At 41.8% G+C, this 20,683-nt stretch overlaps 2 protein-coding genes across 5 annotated transcripts in view; one reads left to right on the top strand and one right to left on the bottom strand.

The window, feature by feature from the left end:
• LOC143293041 (uncharacterized) overlaps positions 1-8,597 on the top strand; it is a 66,693-nt gene extending 58,096 nt beyond the window's left edge. Inside the window, exons 30-34 of the mRNA XM_076603869.1 lie at positions 127-261; positions 893-1,016; positions 1,686-1,782; positions 3,031-3,141; positions 3,750-8,597. Of these exons, the coding sequence (XP_076459984.1) occupies positions 127-261; positions 893-1,016; positions 1,686-1,782; positions 3,031-3,141; positions 3,750-3,817 (535 nt within the window). The 3' untranslated portion in view covers positions 3,818-8,597. The remainder of the gene's footprint in view (positions 1-126; positions 262-892; positions 1,017-1,685; positions 1,783-3,030; positions 3,142-3,749) is intronic.
• Positions 8,598-9,288: 691 nt separating this feature from the next.
• The window catches only part of LOC143293042 (sorting nexin-14-like), a 58,784-nt gene continuing 47,389 nt past the window's right edge, over positions 9,289-20,683 (bottom strand). For all 4 annotated transcript variants that reach the window (XM_076603870.1, XM_076603871.1, XM_076603873.1 and 1 more), the window contains 6 exons: positions 20,214-20,340; positions 17,033-17,197; positions 15,115-15,145; positions 14,739-14,803; positions 13,114-13,205; positions 9,289-10,571 (listed from right to left, as the gene is read on the bottom strand). In XM_076603870.1, coding sequence (XP_076459985.1) covers positions 10,476-10,571; positions 13,114-13,205; positions 14,739-14,803; positions 15,115-15,145; positions 17,033-17,197; positions 20,214-20,340 — 576 coding nt within the window. In that variant the 3' untranslated portion in view covers positions 9,289-10,475. The remainder of the gene's footprint in view (positions 10,572-13,113; positions 13,206-14,738; positions 14,804-15,114; positions 15,146-17,032; positions 17,198-20,213; positions 20,341-20,683) is intronic.

Raw genomic sequence — 20,683 nt, 5'->3', positions numbered from 1 at the left:
GCAGCCATTCTCTGTTTTTGTGGGTTGTCAGCATTTCAAACCATAGGTGTGACTGTGTAAAACTGAGTTAAGTGGAGATGACAGCGGAGGACATGGGACTGTGTGTGTGTGTGTGTGTGTGTGCAGGCCGGTGCTTGAGAAGAAGGACAGTGGCTTTGAGTACTTCACGTACTGTGCCGCTGTGGTAGAGACAGAACTAGATGTACTGACTGGAGAGTACGCCATTCATCGTGTCGACATCATGTTTGACTGTGGGGAGAGGTCTGTGCTTTGCTTATAGTTTGTTTATTCTGTGTTTCGTTTAATTAGTTATTCATTATTTATTTATCTATTTATTTATGTATTCAATTGTTTGTTTGTTTGTTAATTTCTTCGTTTATTCATTTGTTTGTTTCTTTGTTTATTCATTGTGTAGTTGTGTGTTTTTGTTGTTGTTTGTTTATTGTTGTTGTTTGTTTTTCTGCTTTAAGGAAGAATAAGTTAGACTGACAAATTCTGGTGTGTGTGTGTGTGTGTGTGTGGTGAGGAGGTGCTGGTTTGTATATTAGTGTGGTATGTTTGCTCAATGACTTTGTGAGAGAGAGAGAGAGAGAGAGAGAGAGAGAGTGTAGGCATGCACACATGTGTGCAGTATCTTGTATCTCTCTCTCACAAAACTACCACTTTTTCCATATTATGCATAACTGAAAAAGCATTGTATTTGGAAAAAAATAATAAGCTTGAATGCTTTATGTTCTTTCTTGTGTTGCTTTTTATTGTGTTCTATTTTCTTGTCAAAAATCTATAAAAAAAAAAAAAATGTTATCATTAATATTATTAGTAGTAGTAGTCGAAGTTGTATAGTATCATTATTATGAATTGTTATTCTTATTGTTTGTGATTGCTGTTTCAGTCTCAACCCGACGATCGACATAGGGCAGATTGAGGGTGCCTTTGTGTTCGGGTTGGGCTTCAACCTTCAGGAGGACATCATCTATGACAGCAACACTGGGGCTGTCCTCAACGACGGGACTTGGGTTAGTCATGGGTTTCACTTTGTGTGGGTGGGTGTGGTGTGGTGTGGGTGCGTGTGGTTAGATGTCGGTGAATGTGTGTGTGTGTGCTGGGGGCAGGGGGTGGGGAGATGTGTGATTGGTTAGTTTGTTTAAAGATTGAGATGACAATTGTGTGTATGTGTGTGAAATACTGTTATTGACACACCCTGTTCTCTCAGTGTTTATCAGAATAACGGTTTGTGGGTATTGATGTGTGTGTGTGTGTGTGTGTGTGTGTGTTGGGAAGGGGGGTATGTAAAATTTAATAATCCCTTACAATTAATAATATAGCTATTGTGAAGCGATTGTCGGTGTTATGTATACTCCTTGATAGTAGTTTCTACTGTGTATTGCTTAACTGTTTTTTGATGGAATGTATTTTTGAGATTTTGATTATGTATTTTTGTGCCTTTGGTCACTTTAATGAGGAATTTGATTACACGTTTTTCTCTTCTTGACAAATATAACCTTCATTGCAAGGGGGGAAAAAGATGAAGATAATGACTCTGAAAGAGACGTATTTGTGAGCACAGCAAATAAACATGAAACCAGCCATTTGTGAGCATAGCAAATAAACACAAAGTGAGACAGGGGAAGGGAGAAAAACACTATTTTCCTTGACACATTGTATGTCCTCCCTGCGCTGTGCAGGAATACAAACCACCGACCACCAAGGACATCCCCATCGACTGGAGGATTCACCTGCTGCCTGACGCCCCCAACCCTGTGGGCATCAGGAGTTCTAAAGGTCAGCCACTCTACAGCACACACTTTCCTTCTGCTTCACCTCCTTGTATGGCTTTATGAACAGTCGTGGATGGCTGGAGATTTTTTTTTTTTCTGATCACCCTTCTAAATGTCAGCCACGCTACAGGCACACACTATCCTTCTTTTTTTTTTTTTTTTTTTGCTGCCCCATTATCTGCACCGTTTCAGTGGCATCACTCCCACACCGCTCATTTAGATTCCCCCATACACGGCCACACCCGGGTTCGTCCTTCGCAGTTCCAGCGTCGGCAGTCCACAGGGAACCATCGATGTTAGGTCGCCAGGAGGCCACACACCAGAAGAGACCCTGCACTGCTGCTGAGTCACTTCGGTGGTGTTCAGTGGTGCCTTTTCTGTTTCAACGTACTTAGGACACCACCTACTAAGCCCCCTACTAACGACAATAATGGCTTAGTCGCGGAGCCAGACTGAGTGAGCGTCCATCCCAGAGTGGAGACCGCCACCACGTCCCTCAAACAACAGCCCCCCATGAATCTGCCGACACTGACGACATTGACAGGACTCACCCCAAGCACGGAAGTGGAGGGGTATCGAAACTGAGGTCACCATGAGAGCAGGGCATGAAAGGCCACAGACTTTGAGACTATTTTGTTTACACACTATCCTTCTGCTTCACCTCTTTGTATGGCTTTATGAACAATCGTGGATGGCTGGAGATTTTTTTTTCTTCTGATCACCCTTTTAAATATCAGCCACGCTACAGGCATACACTTTCCTTCATCTCTTTTTAAGGCTTTATGAAGAATCATGGTTGGTTGGAGATTGTTTTTTTCCTAATGCAAAGGTCCGTACATGTGTGGACCTTGGCTGGATTGCATGAGGTAATCTTTGCAGTGCTAAGCTTGCTGAGACCTGAATATGTTCTTAAGTATATGGAATTTGCAGGCTGGAGGTCTAACATTAGAGTCTTTGAGTCCTACTGGAAGTTAGGAACATTCTTAAATATAAGCAAACTTAACGTTGCTAAGCGTGCTCTTGCAACTCACCCCTGATAAGTACCCGACTCATCTTTGTGTGTATAGGCCTGCCCGTGCAGATAAAAAAACGCATGATAAAGATCGCATATTCCATGTCAGTGTTGGTAGGTTAGTGGAAACAAGAACACACACACACACACACAACCACACCACACCACACCTACTACTGCTGCTACTATTACCATTATTATTATTCTTATTACTAATACTGTCATACTCTGTGTTTTCAGCGACTGGCGAGCCCCCAACCGGCCTGTCAGTGGCTGCTCTGCTGGCCCTCAAACTGAGTGCTGAGAGCGCTCAGCAAGATCTGTCTGGGTCATCGTCCTTCATTCCAGTCCGTCAGTATCGCCCCTCCCCCCCTCCCTCTTGTTTTATACTGTATTTTTATTTGGAACGGGTCACACTACACTGAAGTTACAGATAAACAGAACAACAAGAAAGTCTGATACACAGTTTTGATGCGAGTACATCTTAAGAATGTGATGTGTGTCTTCATGTTTGCAAACTTGAAACAGACTATAGATGGATGTCTTCATGGTTAAAAAAATTGAAACAGACGATAGGTGATTTTCCACAAAAAAGTAATATAATTATGAAGAGTATCTTCCTCTTCCTGTCTGTTTTTATGAAGCACGCACATACATGCATGGAAGTATGGTGCGCGCACACACACACAAACACACGCATGTATGCATGCATGCATGCACACTTAGATACACACACTTACACATGTACACAGACACACTTGCAGGCACACAAATAGACACACACACTCATGCACATACACACACACAGACACAAACATAGACACACACATGCACACAGAGGACACCTTCCTGCATGCACACACACTACACAGAGGCTTCATTAGGGGCAATGTAAGGGGATAGGCGTACGAGTAGCAAAAAATACCAACACAAGAACAGGTATGTATTTCTTGTTTCAGAGGTTCCATACACTGTGGACAAGATCCAGCAGAGCATTGGAGTCAAGCTGGAACACCTGAAGATGTGAGGATCAAAGACCTTGTTCACCCGCCAACTTGTTCACCCATGTCTGTGAGCAGGGACAACTGCTGTGGGCACGGAGTGCATGACACTCGGAAATCCTATTCAATTTTAACTCTTTCACGGCCATGGGCGACTTTAGTTGATTAGACAGTGCACCACCATGGGTGACTTTAGTTGATTAGAAAGTGGACCACCATAGGCGACTTTAGTTGATCAGACAGTGCACCTAGTTGATTAGACAGTGCACCACCATAGGCGACTTTAGTTGATTGGACAGTGCACCACCATAGGCGACTTTTGTTGACATCAAGGGGTCATGTTGATTCACATTGACGACGGGCGCAATAGCTGAGTGGTTAAAGCGTTGGACTGTCAGTCTGAGGGTCCCGGGTTCGAATCACGGTGACGGCGCCTGGTGGGTAAAGGGTGGAGATTTTTACGATCTCCCAGGTCAACATATGTGCAGACCTGCTAGTGCCTGAACCCCCTTCGTGTGTATATGCAAGCAGAAGATCAAATACGCACATTAAAGATCCTGTAATCCATGTCAGCGTTCGGTGGGTTATGGAAACAAGAACATACCCAGCATGCACACCCCCGAAAACGGAGTATGGCTGCCTACATGGCGGGGTAAAAATGGTCATACAAGTAAAAGCCCACTCGTGTGCCTACGAGTGAACGCAGAAGAAGAAGAAGATTCACACTGTAACAAAGCTCGACAGCTGCAGCCAGTTTCCCACCAACAGACCAATGACTAACCTTTGCCCCCTGACCAAGAACTGAAGCCTGTGACTAAAATATCTGGTGCATGCTGGGGAGTGTTTTTCACACAGAAACGTGGTGGTGAAAGAGTTAAAGTGATCTCCACCTGTGTTACCTCAAAATGCAAAGCTGAATACAAACTCTACAACAAGTCTACCTATCACTTAAAAAACCCGTATGCACAGCTGAAAACGTCCAAAAAGCAGCTTATGTTTATTTATAAAAAAATTTTAAATAAAAAAAAAAATCGGAAGAAATTCAATGGAAACAAGGCACCAAATCATCAAGTCCAAACAGCAAGAAAAAAATGATGAAGGACTCTATTCCAGAAAACGGGTAGATGGATGAACAGGCGTGACACAAGTCACAAAAAGAAAAATTAAAGTCAGACATATTCAGAGTGTCACGAAGAAGAGGACATTCCTTGCTCTGGATTTTTTTTTTTTTTTTTTTCAGAAGGTGGCCGATACTGGCTGAAAACTGACGGAGCATTTAGCATCCCCATGATGGAAATGGGGAATACATTTCATTTTGTTGGGACTGCCTTGAGTATAACTTTATTTGAAATCAGTTGTAGCATTGAAGATTGTTTTCAGCAAAGTTAGGCTAGTGCATTTCTCCAGGTAAAATGAATATACAATGTAATCAGTGTGAAAGTTCATAACTTTGGGAAAGGGTGTGTAACCTTTTTTTTTTTTTAGAATTTCTTTTCTTTATTGATAGGCATATTTGTCTGTTATAACAATGTAATGCTAATCGTTTGCTGTGACTTTTTGTTATAGTTTTCTTTTGTGTGCATGGATTCAGTTTGTGTACATTGTTTATTATTATTATTATGCTCTATGCTTGCATGCAGGAAAAGGGATTGCGTATCTTTTTAACTTTGAGGAAGGGTCAACTTTGTAATTTTTTTGTTTTTGCTACCCATGTTATTCAGACAAGCTTTTACAAGCTTTTACCTGCTGTGATGTGACAGGATATTGATACTGCATCGTTTATTGTTATGCTCCCTCCAGCCTCATCCTTCCCTTCTCCAAACACCTAATTTTACCCAAAGATACTGTATTGCATCATTTTCTTACAGCAGATTTCTTTGTGAATTTAACCCTTTCACCACCAAGCTCGCATTTATTAAGCGTGACAGAGGACCCATGTCACTGGAAGGTGACCATTCATTGGTCTGTTATCCATGAACCTACTGCTCTGTTATGTGGTAGGAGAGGCCGTACTTTCTATACATCGCAGGGGGAATCCCCAGCTATTCGTAGCCACTGTCTTTTCTGTGCTTCTATAACAAAGGAACTTTGTACTCTAAATTGACTGGCGGTGAAAGGGTTAAGCCTGCTGTCCCTTAGAAGTATGTCTCCACAGTGCATCCTCTTCCATTCTCTTTCTGGCCTGAGTGTATACTCAATGTTCCAGATCATTTCACTTTACAATATTTTATTGGTATCATATTTTTTCCCCTTCTATTCTTTGTTAATATCTTACGCAAACCTGGGGAAGGGTTCTTTCAAGGTTTGATCAGTGTGTTGGATATAATGAGAAGATCAGGATTCTGCTCCATATTTATATTTTTCCTGTTAATTTTAACAGCAGTTGCGGTGTAGCATGCATGGATCAGTCCAATGTTTTTGGCATCACCTTTGAAACAGAAAACTGATACTGCCCTAAAAATAAATTTATACTGTGTATTTACTTGGATGTGTTGTATAACCATGTGTATTTTACAATGAAAATGATGGGCCTACAGACTGATATCTGTATTTTGCTCTCCCATTCATACTGTTAAAATACTTAAAATGTGACTATTGACCTATTTCTCTTGCTCAGGTTATTTTTGTTGTATTACATCAGCACCATATCTGAAGGTTTCAAGAACATGAAATGGCATGCCTATATTCTTCAGGATCAAACACTTAACCCGAGAAGAGAAAACAAATGTTTCCAGACTGAGTATAAGTTGTTTGCGTAAACTCAATACTGCTTACAAAGTACAGATTGGAAAGCAGTTTCAAAGGTAACCCGAGAAGAGAAAACAAAAGTTTCCAGACTGAGTATACGTTGTTTGCGTAAACTCAATACTGCTTACAAAGTACACATTGGAAAGCTGTTTCAAAGGTATTAAAACACAACACCAGTCACGAATCAGGTTTCTAATTTTAGGCATGTTCTGTCACATAGAATAGATTTCAAATTATTTACATGGTCTACCTTTGACATAATCTGTCACATGTATAGATGGATTTCTAATCGTTGACATGATCTACCATGTAAACAACAGGAATAGTATTGCTCTGATTCATATCTACAAAGTGCATGTCTAATGTTTCAGTTGATTTGATGAAAGCCCATTTTTACATTCCAGCTGATTTTACATCGGCAAAGTACATTTTAAAATATTTCGGCTGATTTAGATATTCAGTGCATATTTTAAATATTCCAGGTGATTTAAATCAACGAAGCACATTTTAAAGATTTCAGCTGATTTAGATGCACAAAGGAAATATACATTGTTGTGTCAGTTAAAAGTAACCAATGTCTGACAAGAAAAAGATGGAGTTACAGTTCTTGTGGCTTAGGGAGAATGAACTGAAACCATCCACGGCACTGTGTTAGGTTAAGTGAACAAAGTCCTGAGAGTAGTAATTAATTACCTGATAATGTTTAATGGTCTCAGTGATCAGATTTATACAAGATTTATTCCATACAAATGAACACAATTCCACAGTATCAAGACAATTGAGCCTTTCATTGATTTTCAATTCTCCACCATGTTGTCATCATCGGCGGCGGCCTCCTGTCTTGAGAGACGATGGCTGCACCAGACATTTAGTCAGTGCCGAGTGTTGCAATTCCTGCTGTGGCTGTGTAGGCCAATGCTGGAGTGGCAATCTGTACTGCATGTCCACCATTTATGAATAAAAAAAAAAGAAAGTCAGTTCCTGAGCCAAAACTCCAGTCGACACCTGCAGAGAACATGCACACCATCACTTCACACAGAAAAATCGAAGTCAGCGCATGAAAGCCATTGACATTCTGCAGCTTGCTTTATTGTCAAGACATTCTCAGTCAAGACACTTTTTCTGTTGTGTTTCAAAGTAATAGTTTAAGGTGCAAGGAGATGTCAGTGCATGTGGACTGATCCATATACGCTACACCACATCTGCTTAAAAAGAAAAAGAAAAAGATCTGATGCCTGACGTACGCGCAATCCCATCGCACTGGTCAGGCCTTGATTACACTGTAACAGCACAAACTTTAAGCTTGCTTTAGTATTATTTCTTCATTATTAATACAATTACTCCAGCATACAAAACAACTGACGAGCAATGCACAGTCTACCAAGAAGCTTTCCAATGTGATGAAACAATGTGTAAAACTGACTAAACCAATGCAGTGACCTGAAATGTGACAACTTAAGTGTCTAAAACAAACAGAATCATGAATCAAGGTACTGATACCAACTTGAACACCTGTGAAGCATTAACTATTTCTTAACAACCACCACCCCCCTTTCTCAGAGATGCATAACCAGACGCTCTTAACGCATTCAAAATAATTTTAAAAAGCTACAATTATCACAAAATGATTTTTAAAAACCATATCACAAAAAAACAAGTATGTCCACAACTCACACAAAGTGGAATGTTATATTCTTGAACCAAAAGACATGTTTGTTTTTTTTCTCCAAAGTTAATGTTCCACATGTTTCGCTCAAGGAATTGAAGGAAAAAACCGTACAATTCTATTCACTTTCATGTGAATGATATTGGCCATGAAATAAGTCTTCCTCAGTGTAGTCTTCCTGGTCTTCTGAATCCATCAGCAATACAACCAACAAGCTTGATCAATAATAGTAATATTGCAGACTGATGCTCACACCTCCCTGGTATGGAGCTCAGGGCATTCACAATAAAAAGTCATACATACATATACATTCATTAAGTACACTATACATGAACAAGTGTGTACACACACAACCATGCAAACAAACACACCTGCACACACACACACACACACACACACACAAACTAGAAGAACTTCCAGAGGGACAACAGTCAATAAGATGGTATTGTATTACTTTTTGTCACAACAGATTTCAATGTGAGAAATTTGGGCTGCTCTCCCCAGGAACAGTGCGTTGCCACAGTGCAACACCACACTTAGTTTAAATTTCTTTCTTTTTTTTTTTTTTTTTTGGTCTGCAAGTGAATGTTTTACTACTGGACTTTTCTATAGAATTAGCTCTTTTGTTGCCATGGGTTCTTATACATGCTGTCTGAGGAGTCTGACACAGTGGCTCTTTGATCATAACCATCATCAAACTGGTGCCTTTCACCATCAATCTTTTGTCTTTCATCAAAGCACTTTTGTTTACTCTTCCATCTTTAATGTCCACCTTCTCTCTCTCACACACACACATACATTCATACACACACTCACACAGAAACGCTCTCCCTTCCATACACACACACTTACACACTCAACCCCCATCTACACCTTCACCCCCCTCCAACACCCCATGCCCCAACAAACTCTCACATACCCCACAAACACACACCCACCCTTCACACACATACATCTTCCCCCCCTGGCCCCCCACACCCCAACAGTCATACCCAATATCAACAAATCCTGTGGCAGAGAGGGAAGAGCTATGATTAAATTAAAAAGAAAAAATCCTTTGAGTTTGAGTCAGACTGTTAGGCCTATGTACAGATATGCTACAGATAAGTACTTGGCTTAACTCCAAGACTGCTGCTGACCAGTTCGTTCATCAGTGAAGGTCTGTCACTTCACTGAGATAAGACAGAAGCTTACAGGTCAGGATGTCAGTGAAGGTCTGTCACTTCACTGAGACAAGACAGAAGCTTACAGGTCAGGATGTCAGTGAAGGGCTGTCACCTCACTGAGATAAGACAGAAGCTTACAGGTCAGGATGTCAGTGAAAGGCTGTCACTTCACTGATATAAGACAGAAGCTTACAGGTCAGGATGTCAGTGAAGGTCTGTCACTTCACTGAGACAAGACAGAAGCTTACAGGTCAGGATGTCAGTGAAGGGCTGTCACTTCACTGATATAAGACAGAAGCTTACAGGTCAGGATGTCAGTGAAGGGCTGTGACCTCACTGAGATAAGACAGAAGCTTACAGGTCAGGATGTCAGTGAAGGGCTGTCACCTCACTTATATAAGACAGAAGCTTACAGGTCAGGATGTCAGTGAAGGTCTGTCACCTCAATGAGATAAGACAGAAGCTTACAGGTCAGGATGTCAGTGAAAGGCTGTCACTTCACTGATATAAGACAGAAGCTTACAGGTCAGGATGTCAGTGAAGGGCTGTCACCTCACTGAGACAAGACAGAAGCTTACAGGTCAGGATGTCAGTGAAGGCCTGTCACCTCAATGAGATAAGACAAAAGCTAACAGGTCAGGATGTCAGTGAAGGGCTATCACCTCACTGAGACAAGACAGAAGCTTACAGGTCAGGATGTCAGTGAAGATGTCACCTCACTGAGACAAGACAGATGCTTACAGGTCAGGATGTCAATCACCATTCTCTATCTCAAATTCTTCCTCTTGAGATCGTATTACTTTTGTTCAGCAACAATCAATGACGCCACTTTAATGTAACCAAACACTCTTCAAATTCACACCATGTCTCACTGATCTCGTAACATTCTGCCAAGCTTCCGCAATCTATGGGGTTAGAAAATCTGGTCCGGAAACACCTCCCCTAAAAATTCATCAGAACATCAACCTAAAACGTCCCTGCACTGAAGCAAATTCCTGACTGAACCAATGACTGTTTGCGTAGTCTGTAAAGGTTTGAAGCGAAACATTACAGGCTTCATTCCCCTCACAACCCCCCCTCCCACCTCCTCAATGTCACAGCGTATCACCGTGGTGACCGGGGAGGGGTGAGGGGGGAGAGGTTCTCCTTCAGTTCCGGGAACAGCTCAGTGATGACAATGTCCAGCATGACGTAGCTCAGCTGCGGAAACAACACGCAGAGCATTATACATTACATGCAGAGAGTTACACATTACACGCAGAGTTACACATTACACGCAGAGAGTTATACATTACATTACATATTACATGCAGAGAATTACGCATCACATGCAGAGAATTACACATTACATTACACGCAGAAAAGTACACAATACACGCAGAGAATTACACATTACACGCAGAGAACTACACATTACATTACATGCAGAGAATTACACACTACACGCAGAGAATTACACATCACATGACAGTTGTTTTTTTTTTAGCATCACATCTACACGTGCACAAAGAAACAACAGACAAAGAACAACATATCAGATAATTCAGCTGGGGAAACAACACAGAGAATTACACATTACACAACACAGTCTATGTGTAAGCATCACATCTACACATACACAAAGAAAAAACACACATGGAACAACATATTAGATGACGCGTCCAGCATCACACAGCTCAGCTGGGGAAACGACTTGCAGAGAATTACACATTACACAACACAGTCTGTGTTAGCGTCACATCTACACATACACAAAGAAACAAAACACACACAGAACAGCACATGAGATGACACCAACTGTCTTCGTAACATGTATACATAAAGAGAACACCATGTTACACGACACAATCTGTCTTTGTGACACATGTATAAATACCATAAACAATACACAGAACAACACATAACAAGAGAGGCAAGGCCTTCAAGACTCACTTGTGATACACTTCAAAAAACCAAAAAAAAACCCCAAGCTTTTTATGTACTGAGTATAATTTCAAAATGTAATGTTTAAGATGAGAAAGATCAGTTTAAAGCAAATTAACTCCCCTAGCATTAATTACAGAGTAATTTCCCTTTTTTACTATCTGCACCAAAACGTTTGCAAAATAAATAAAACTTCCATGCTTAGTAAAAGAAGTTCCTGTTTGAACAAAAAATGATAATAACGACTGCTCTAGTTGTTGGGTCAGAATATCAGATCAAAGTGCCAAGTTTAGAGAATACAAAAAATATAAATATAACAGTAAATGCAGTTTGCATATAATCAGGCTTCATTTTTTATTTTTTTGTGCCGATCCCAGAGGTGCAATATTGTTTTAAACAAGATGACTAGAAAGAACTGAATTTTTCCTATTTTTATGCCAAATTTGGTGTCAACTGACAAAGTAGTTGCAGAGAAAATGTCAATGTTAAAGTTTACCACGGACACACAGACACACAGACAACCGAACACCGGGTTAAAACATAGACTCACTTTGTTTACACAAGTGAGTCAAAAATGACACAATCTGTCTGGACACATCAGTACACAGAAATGCAAAAAACCCCAACTGAAATCAACCAGTTTTTCCTCCTAAGTGGACACAGCTGAAAATACCGTAAAAAGTAAGCTCCCTTCGCCTGCAGTTTATGCAAATGTAGGAACGTGAACAATGACGACAAAGATGACGCAGAAGAAGAGGAGGAGGAGGAGGAGGAAGGAAGAAGAATAGAAAGAGAAGAAAGAAGCAGAAGAAGAACGGAAGGGAGAAGAAGAAGGAGGAAGAAGAAGAACAACAACAACAACATCAGACGAAGAAGAAGAAGAGAACGAAAATGAAGGTGCAGAGGAAGAAGACGATGACATAGAAGAAGAAGAAGACAAAGAAGAAGACGAAGAAGAGAAGGAGTAGAAAGAGGAGGAAGAAGACGACGAACAACAACAACGAGAACAAGAAGACACAGCACTCGAGGGACTCGGAATGAGCGGCAGGGGGGGAAATGTCACTGAAACGGTGCAGATGATGGGGCAACATGGGGGGAAATGTCACTGAAACGGTGTAGATGATGGGGCAACATGGGGGGAAATGTCACTGAAACGGTGCAGATGATGGGGCAATATAGAGGAAATGTCACTGAAACGGTGCAGATGATGGGGCAATATAGAGGAAACGTCACTGAAACGGTCTGAATGATGGGTGGGTAACATGGGGGGAAATGTCACTGAAAGGTGTGCAGATTGATGGGGTCACATGGGGGGAGGAAAGCCACTGAAACCCCGGTGCAGGATGATGGGGTAACATGGGGGGAAATGTCACTGAAACGGTGCAGATGATGGAGGTAACATGGGGGGAAGATGATGGGGAAACATGGGGGAAATGTCACTGAAACGGTGCAGATGATGGGGTACATGGGGGGATTTGTCACTGAAAACCGGTGCAGATGATGGGGTAACATGGGGGGAAGTGTCCTGAAAGTGTGCAGATGATGGGGCAATATAGAGGAAATATCACTGAAACGGTGCAGATGATGGGGCAATATAGAGGAAATATCACTGAAACGGTGCAGATGATGGGGCAATATAGAGGAAATATCACTGAAACGGTGCAGATGATGGGGCAATATAGAGGAAATGTCACTGAAACGGTGTAGATGATGGGGCAATATAGAGGAAATGTCACTGAAACGGTGCAGATGATGTGGCAGCAAAACAACAACAACAAACAAACAAACAAACTAAAAAAAGAGAAGACACAGTGCTGACCTGCTTGTTCAGTTTAGGTTTCTGGAACACGTCCACCAAAAACTTGCTGCCTTCCACAGTTCTTCGGGAGCCCACCACCGAGGCCACATAACCTGCACAGTGAACCCTCTCTGTGCCAGTCTGCCGTGTAGAACATGCTTATAAGTCACGCTTCATTCGCTCTCAACAAACTGCTGTATCCATAATAATAATAATAATAATGGATACTTATATAGCACACTATCCAGAAATCTGCTCTAGGTGCTTTACAAAAACGCTTTTGTTAACATAAAATATTATATCTGTGTTACAAACACACACCAAAATGTGACTACACACACACACAGCCACACACACACACACACTCACACACGCACACACACACACACACACTGCGTACATACATTTTAACATACATGTGTATCTAACAGCTACCCTAACACATACGCACACATAGGCAGGCACAAACTTACATAAACACACGCACACACAATACACATTCATATACATGCATGTACACATACATATGTATACACACATAGTCAAGCACAGCTAACGCAAAGGAAGTGGACCTGCCACAATTGAACTTATTGCTGAGGGAAAAGGTGAGTTTTGAGACGAGATTTAAAAGATGCGAGGGAATCAGAATAACGGAGGTTATCAGGGAGCTTGTTCCACGTCTTTGGTGATTGAAAAGAAAACGATCTGTGTCCATAGGTCTTACTTCTGGCAACATGCTCAGAATTCGTGCTGTAACTGCTCTCATCAAAGGAACAAACATCATCAAACAAACCCCAACACTGCGCTGTATTCAGTCTGGTAAAACACATGAAACAGAGATGAAGGGAAGAAAAAAGAAAAAAGAAAAAAAAAGAAAAAAAAGTTGAAAGTAATTTAGAAGTATAATGACAAAAGGTAGCATTAAAAAAAAAACTGTTGTTGTTTTTTTCTTACATCAAGACAGACGTAGAAACATCTATTAATAGTGACAGCAAATAAAATTAACATTATAAGAAGAAAAGTGACAAGGTAATGTCTGAAAGGGGAAAAAATGCCAGGAAGACTATATATCTATATATAAATCTATACACATATTATAAGATACATTACAAATGACTGTTTTATCTGTTGTCTTTTCAATGCATTCAATGTACGACATTTCAACTCAACACTGTGACTGCAGTTTTTAAGAACATACATGCACATATGCATATTCACACACAGTTGCATACACACTTTTACACATACATATACAGTAAACACTCACACACACACACACGCACGCACACACAGAGTACACACATACACAAAATTTAATGTGGACATGACAGATCTTCCGTAGTTGTGCTATGACATTCTTATATCACTTCATATGTGAGAATGTACACACTTGAGTGTACATGAATGTGTGTGTATGAATGTGCAAACATGTGTAAGCATGAACATGTGTGTGAATGTACACACGTGCATGCAAGCACCTGTCTGCATGTTATGTGAAACAACAACAACAATTCCATGTGACCATCCACTGTGTACTCAGCCACGCCCACACAGACACAAACAACACAGAAACAAAGACAGGAAAAGCAAATGCACACATCTCCCGCACGCTGAAGTACGTTCAGAAATCCAACACGAAACTTTACTTGGAATGAAATCGATGAACCCGTTCAAAGCTTCCTCGTAGCGCCTCTTCTTCTGCTCATCAGTCCTGTCATCCAGAAACAATTGGCTGTAAAAATGTAGCTAAGCAGTCGCTGATCACTGTCATACATTTCACATAAAATCGTGATAACATAAGCAAACATTTACCCACAACTGAAATATTTCTCTGGACCAACCAATGGGTTTCATTATTAGAACTCCCAAGTATTTTATTTCATGGAACTTTATTTTCACAAACATACAATTGCCAAAGAACAACTCTTTCAACGGGAAAATATGGTAAATGAATAAATGAATGAAGAAACAAATGAATAAGTGTCATCATCACAGTGGATTAAAATGCAAAAGTGTACCTACCTCGGCGGATCTGTGTCAAAGAACAGGACGTCTGAAAACAGAACCAGATCATGCGCTAAGAATTATCATTATTATTATTATCATTATTATTATTCATTAGCATTATCATCATTATTACTGCCACCATTTATATCATCATCATTATTATCATCATTATGATCACTGTCGCTTGTAGACCAGCTGACGACACAAGGTTCATTTCACTTCAGCTTCTCAAGGAGGCATCACTGCATTCGGACAATGCCATATATGCTACACTACACAAATGCCTGACCAGCTTCATAACCCAACACACTTTGTCAGGCCTTGAGGGGTAAAAAAGAATTTAAAAAAAAGGAATAGATAAAAAAAACGCAAAAAACAAAAAATCCCCCACAGATGGAGGTGGGGGAGGGGGGTCGGCAGTGGAGGGAGGAGGGGGAACAGCAAACGAGCCCCTGAGGGACATCTCTGAGTGGGGACCCGGGTAACGGCCGGGCGCGGCCTCAACTTGAGAGTTCGCGCCTAACCGTGAGTCCCCACCACCAAGAGAGGACTTGCCACTCCCCCTTTTTCCTGCCTCGCGCTGGGACACCTCGGGAGGTGACACTCATACCCCTTTCGCCCCGGTCCCCTTCATGACCGTTTTACTCGTACGAGTGTCGCCTCCGCGATCCGCATCTAAAGACGCATTGCTGCGGTCCCTATCGGGAGGAGTCATGACCTCTGGGCCTGGGAGAGTCTCTTGCCGAGTCTCGATCCCAGCATCATGATTCCTGCCGTCGTGGGATGGCATATGAGGCATGGTACCCGCGCTTAGGCACCCAGCGAAAATCCGATCCCCAACAGAGAAAGGAAAGACAGGATCGACTGAGAGGTAGAGAAAAAAAGTATGATTCGATGAGGTAGTTCACTGTTAGCCGCGCAAAATTTGGCCAAACAGAGCAAACCGATAGGCCTTGTTTGCATCAGCCATGACACAAAAATCTGCTCTCAGACAAATCATGCATAACAGCCCACAAGCTGACCAGCTCAACAGCCACGTGGTTAAAAGCACTGGACTTTCAATCTGATGGTCTGGGTTTGAATCTCGGTGGTTTAGGTAAGGGTGGAGATTTTTCCAATCTCCCAGGTCAACATATGTGCAGATCTGCTCATACCTGAACCCCCTTCGTGTGTATACACATACACAGGAGATAAAAAACGCACGTTTAAGATCCTGAAATCCATGTCAACGTTTGTTGGATTATGGGAACAAAAGAACATATCCAGCATGCACATGCCTGAAAACAGAGTATGGCTTCCTACACAGTGAGGTAAAAACAGTCATTCATGCAAAATTTCACCAGTATATGAAAGAGTTCCATCCCACAAACAAAGAAACAGAAGAAAGAGGAGGAGAAGAAGAAGGAGAAAATGACAAAGAAGAAGGAGGAGGAGGAGGAGGAGGAGAAGTTGACTCAACGTAAAGACTGAAAATTTTCACTACTCAATAATAAAGATTTAAGGGCATTGCCTAAGTCTTCTAATCTGAACTGGCAACAACAATGGCAAGAAGAAGAAGCAGGAGAAGAAGAGGAAGAGGAAGAAGAAGAAGAGGAGGAAGAAGAAGAAGAAGAAGAAGAGGAAGAAGAAGAAGAGGAAGAAGAAGAAGAAGAAGAAGAAGAGGAAGAAGAAGAAGAGGAGGAGGAAGAAGAAGAAGAAGAGGAAGAAGAAGAAGAGGAAGAAGAAGAAGAAGAAGAGCAACAACATACACAACAGCAAGAATGAGAAGAAGAAGAAAAAAAGAAGAAGAAGAACATGAAAAAGTAGAAGAAGAAGAGAACAAAGACAAAGAACAACAACAACAACAACAACAAAAAAGCTCACAAAAAAACATACACAAAAACCGCCCCACCCCGGCCCCCCACCCCCACACACATCCCCCTCACCCACCCACCTCTCAAGAGGTGCACCAAGGACACCACCCGGTGCTCCTGCGTCACCTGAGCCACCTTGTTGTCCAGGTATCCGTCCAGGTAGCTCTCCACCGTGTTCTTCAGCAGCATGCGAAGCGTCACCAATGTGTGGTGCACCCACTCCGGCACTCCGTACACCTCACGCGCTGAAAGGAAAGACAGGGTTTGGTTTTTTTTTCTCTCTCTCTCTCCTAAAAGTTTCAGTTTCAGTTTCTCAAGGAGGTGGTCACTGCGTTTGGACAGAGCCATATACGCTACACCACATCTGCTAAGGCAGATGCTGTTCAAAACCCCAACGTGCTTAGTCAAGACTTGAAAGCATGCTTATGTATTTGTGTACCTATCCGAGTGCACTTCGTTTTCACATAATTTTGCCACATAATTTTGCCAGAGGACAACACTCTTGTTGCCATGGGTTCTTTTTCACACGGGACCTCAGTTTATCATCTCATCCAGACTCAGTTTGATTTTCCAGTCAAGCTTGGGAGAAAGGACGAGAGCGGGATTCAAACCCCCACTCTCACAGACTCTCTGTACTGGCAGCTGAGCATCTTAACCATTCTGCCACCTTCCTCCAAAAAATCTACATGATCTGATGGTCATAGTCCGACACAACTGACTATCATACACATATGCCATACACATAGTATTTCAAGAAGCAGGACAAATTTCAATGTTGACAGATGACAGCCAATGCATATGCTTTAACTCTTTTGCTGCCATAGGTGGGTTTAGCTGACTAGACAGTGCACCGCCATAGGCAGGTTTAGTTGACTAGACAGTGCACTACCACAGGCGGGTTTAGTTGACAGACAGTGCACCGCCATAGGCGGGTTCAGTTGACTAGACAGTGCACCGCCATAGGCGGGTTTAGTTGACTAGACAATGCACCGCCATAGGCGACTTTACCATGTGAAGCGTCACCAAGGTGTGGTGCACTCACTCTGGCACCCCATACACCTCACACCCTGAAAGGAAAGAGGATTGTTCTTTCTTGCCTAAAAATCTACAGTTAACTCTTTCACCACCAAAGGCAACTTAAACTGACTGGACGGTGCACCACAATTTGGCGACTTTTGTCAACATCTAGTGGTCATGTTGATAAGACCATATCTCACATTAAAAAAAAAAAAAAAAAAAAAAAAATCATGACTACTTTCTACCTCTCCCTGGATGATAGGAGAGGAAGGTGGGAAGTATCATAATTGGTCCCCATTGTGTTACTAATCAGTTCTGAAAATAATAATCTCCCAAACTTTTAATGTCTTTTTTTATTTGGTGATTTCCTTTTATTTCTAACCCTTACAAATAGGTAGGCAGCCTGTTGGGAAAACCAGAGGAGCTGGAGGTTTAACTCACTCCAGACGAACAGTTTCCTCCCTTGCTTTCCCCTGCAGACGACCCATTTGTTAGGGTTAGGAAAAAAAATCATTAAAAATACAAAACACAAAGTAACTGAATAAAACTCCATGTACTTGACCCACTGACCCCTCTTCTAACGTCGTGTGTATGCCCCCCCCCCCTCCCTCCTCAGAAGCTGAGTCACTGTCAGTACCTTCTTGCTGGTAGCTTTCTTCACTGCAGATACTTTATTCAACGTCTTCATCATCCTCGTCGATGTTGAAACCTTCAGTTTGAAGCATTTCAATCACTTCAGCAGCAGTAAAAAGCTGCTATAGTGATCTAGTTTGCTCCAAAAATTTCCACTTCTATCACCTGCGATGCCATTTTTGATACGTATGCAGATTAGCTTGTCATGTGGGGTACCAAGGTCAACGGCTGGCCAGCGAGTGAAAAGTCACAGAAACCTTAAGAAGAAACTTTCCATTCAACCCTTGACACGTTCGCAATGCCTGGAGTAGCTGCGATTTTTTTATGCTACCCCATGAGGAAAATGTGGACAAATTTTTAATTGTCAAAACCGCTATAGCGTTCTGTCGTCTGGAATGCTACCTTACATCAGGAACGCTATAGCATTCCATCGTCTGGAATGAGTTAAAAAAAAAAAAAAAAAAAAAAAAGCTTGGAGTTAAAAAAAAAGGAGAAGAAAAACAAGAGGGAAGCAGATGCCTGACCAATGCACAGACCAAACACTCTTGCTCTGCAGAACACAGTAAACACTACCCCATAAACGCTTCTGCACATACAACACCCAGTTTCTTTTATGCACATGTGATCCATTTCTTCTTCCCACCACATGCCTACTTTTCATTTTCTGTTTGTCAGCTGTATTCATTGTTCTTCCTTTTCCTTTGTTTGGAATTCATGCTGCAGTGTAGGCTATAAACTTCTACTTGCAGAGAACCTTGTCAAATTTAGTGTGTGTTTACATGTATACTATGACAGGACTTAACTCACTCAGTACGGCCAGTCCTCTCTTCTCCTCTACACAGACCCCTTGGATGTCCAGTGGGTGTCTGAATGACCCAACCTTTAGCTTCCGTCGTCAGAATTGTGGTATTCTTTGTCAACATTCATGTCTTCAGTATAAGAGCCTTCCGCTTGCAATATTTTGATGATGGTAATTGGGGTGAAACGCTGTTCGCCGTTCGTATGGAAAGAGTTAATGTCAAGTCTTTCTTGTTGTCCGGTCAGATTCACTGTATTTGTACTGTGGCACTTTCAGATAAAATTAATAATAACAATAATGATAATAACAACAACACTAACAGTAATAATAATAAACAGTACTTGCATGGCACAAACTCCCCATGTAATGGGCTCTAGGTGCCGTACATGAAACAACACAATATACAACAGTGCATAATAACATACCTCCGCACATGAAAAAACAACACATCATATCTGTGTATCTTTCCACCAAGAGAATACTACAAATTGCAGGTCTGATCAATCACACACACACACACACACAAGACAAAAATACTGTTTAAACCAATAGGAGGAGTTTGAATTATACTCCATGTTTGGTGTCATACACTGTACCATGTCAAACTGATGCAAACTAGGCCTATCGGTTTGCTCTGCTTGGCCAAATTTCACGCAGCTAACAGTGAAAAGACGAGCCGTCTTGCCCGGTCCGCTCTTAGCCAATCAAACGCCTCTAAAAGCTATAAGCGCTGAATCATTCCTTTGGCCAAGGCTAATACTGTTTAATTCAAATCAATCACTTCTGAGTTGTGGGTTGTCGATCTGACTCACCAAAGTAGATGAGGGAATCGAAGAAGCCTTCCACCTCATAGGTCGTGACTTCGGACGGCTTTTCCACACGGTTCAGGGGGGGAGCAAAGCCACTGTTGGCGTTGTTCTCATACAGGCCGCTCACCATCTGAAGCAGATTTGGGGTAGGAGGGGGGGGGCGGGGGGGCAGAGGGAAATGGGATGGAGGGGGGGGGGAAAACGGCTGTGAACTGATCAAAGACCAACATCCAAGTACACTGCTTTTATTGTTTGCATTAAGTCGTGAAAATGCCCAGTTTCTTCCATTAGGAAGCAACAAATTCCAATTTCATGGCATGACAATTTCTGATTTATGTTTCTTATATCACATCTGATCTTACATCGGTTGACTTTAAAGTTGACTTTACTGTCTCATGTGCTGAAGAAGTAATCAACTGCACTTGAAATGGCAACCAGCCCAGAATTTACAACTCAGCGCAGCAAGGACCATT

The sequence above is a fragment of the Babylonia areolata genome, chromosome 18 (genome assembly GCF_041734735.1).
Source record: "Babylonia areolata isolate BAREFJ2019XMU chromosome 18, ASM4173473v1, whole genome shotgun sequence".
NCBI classification, from domain to species: Eukaryota; Metazoa; Mollusca; class Gastropoda; order Neogastropoda; family Buccinidae; genus Babylonia; species Babylonia areolata.
Note: the sequence above shows the minus strand (reverse complement) of the source record. Positions and strands in the feature narration are given on the sequence as shown.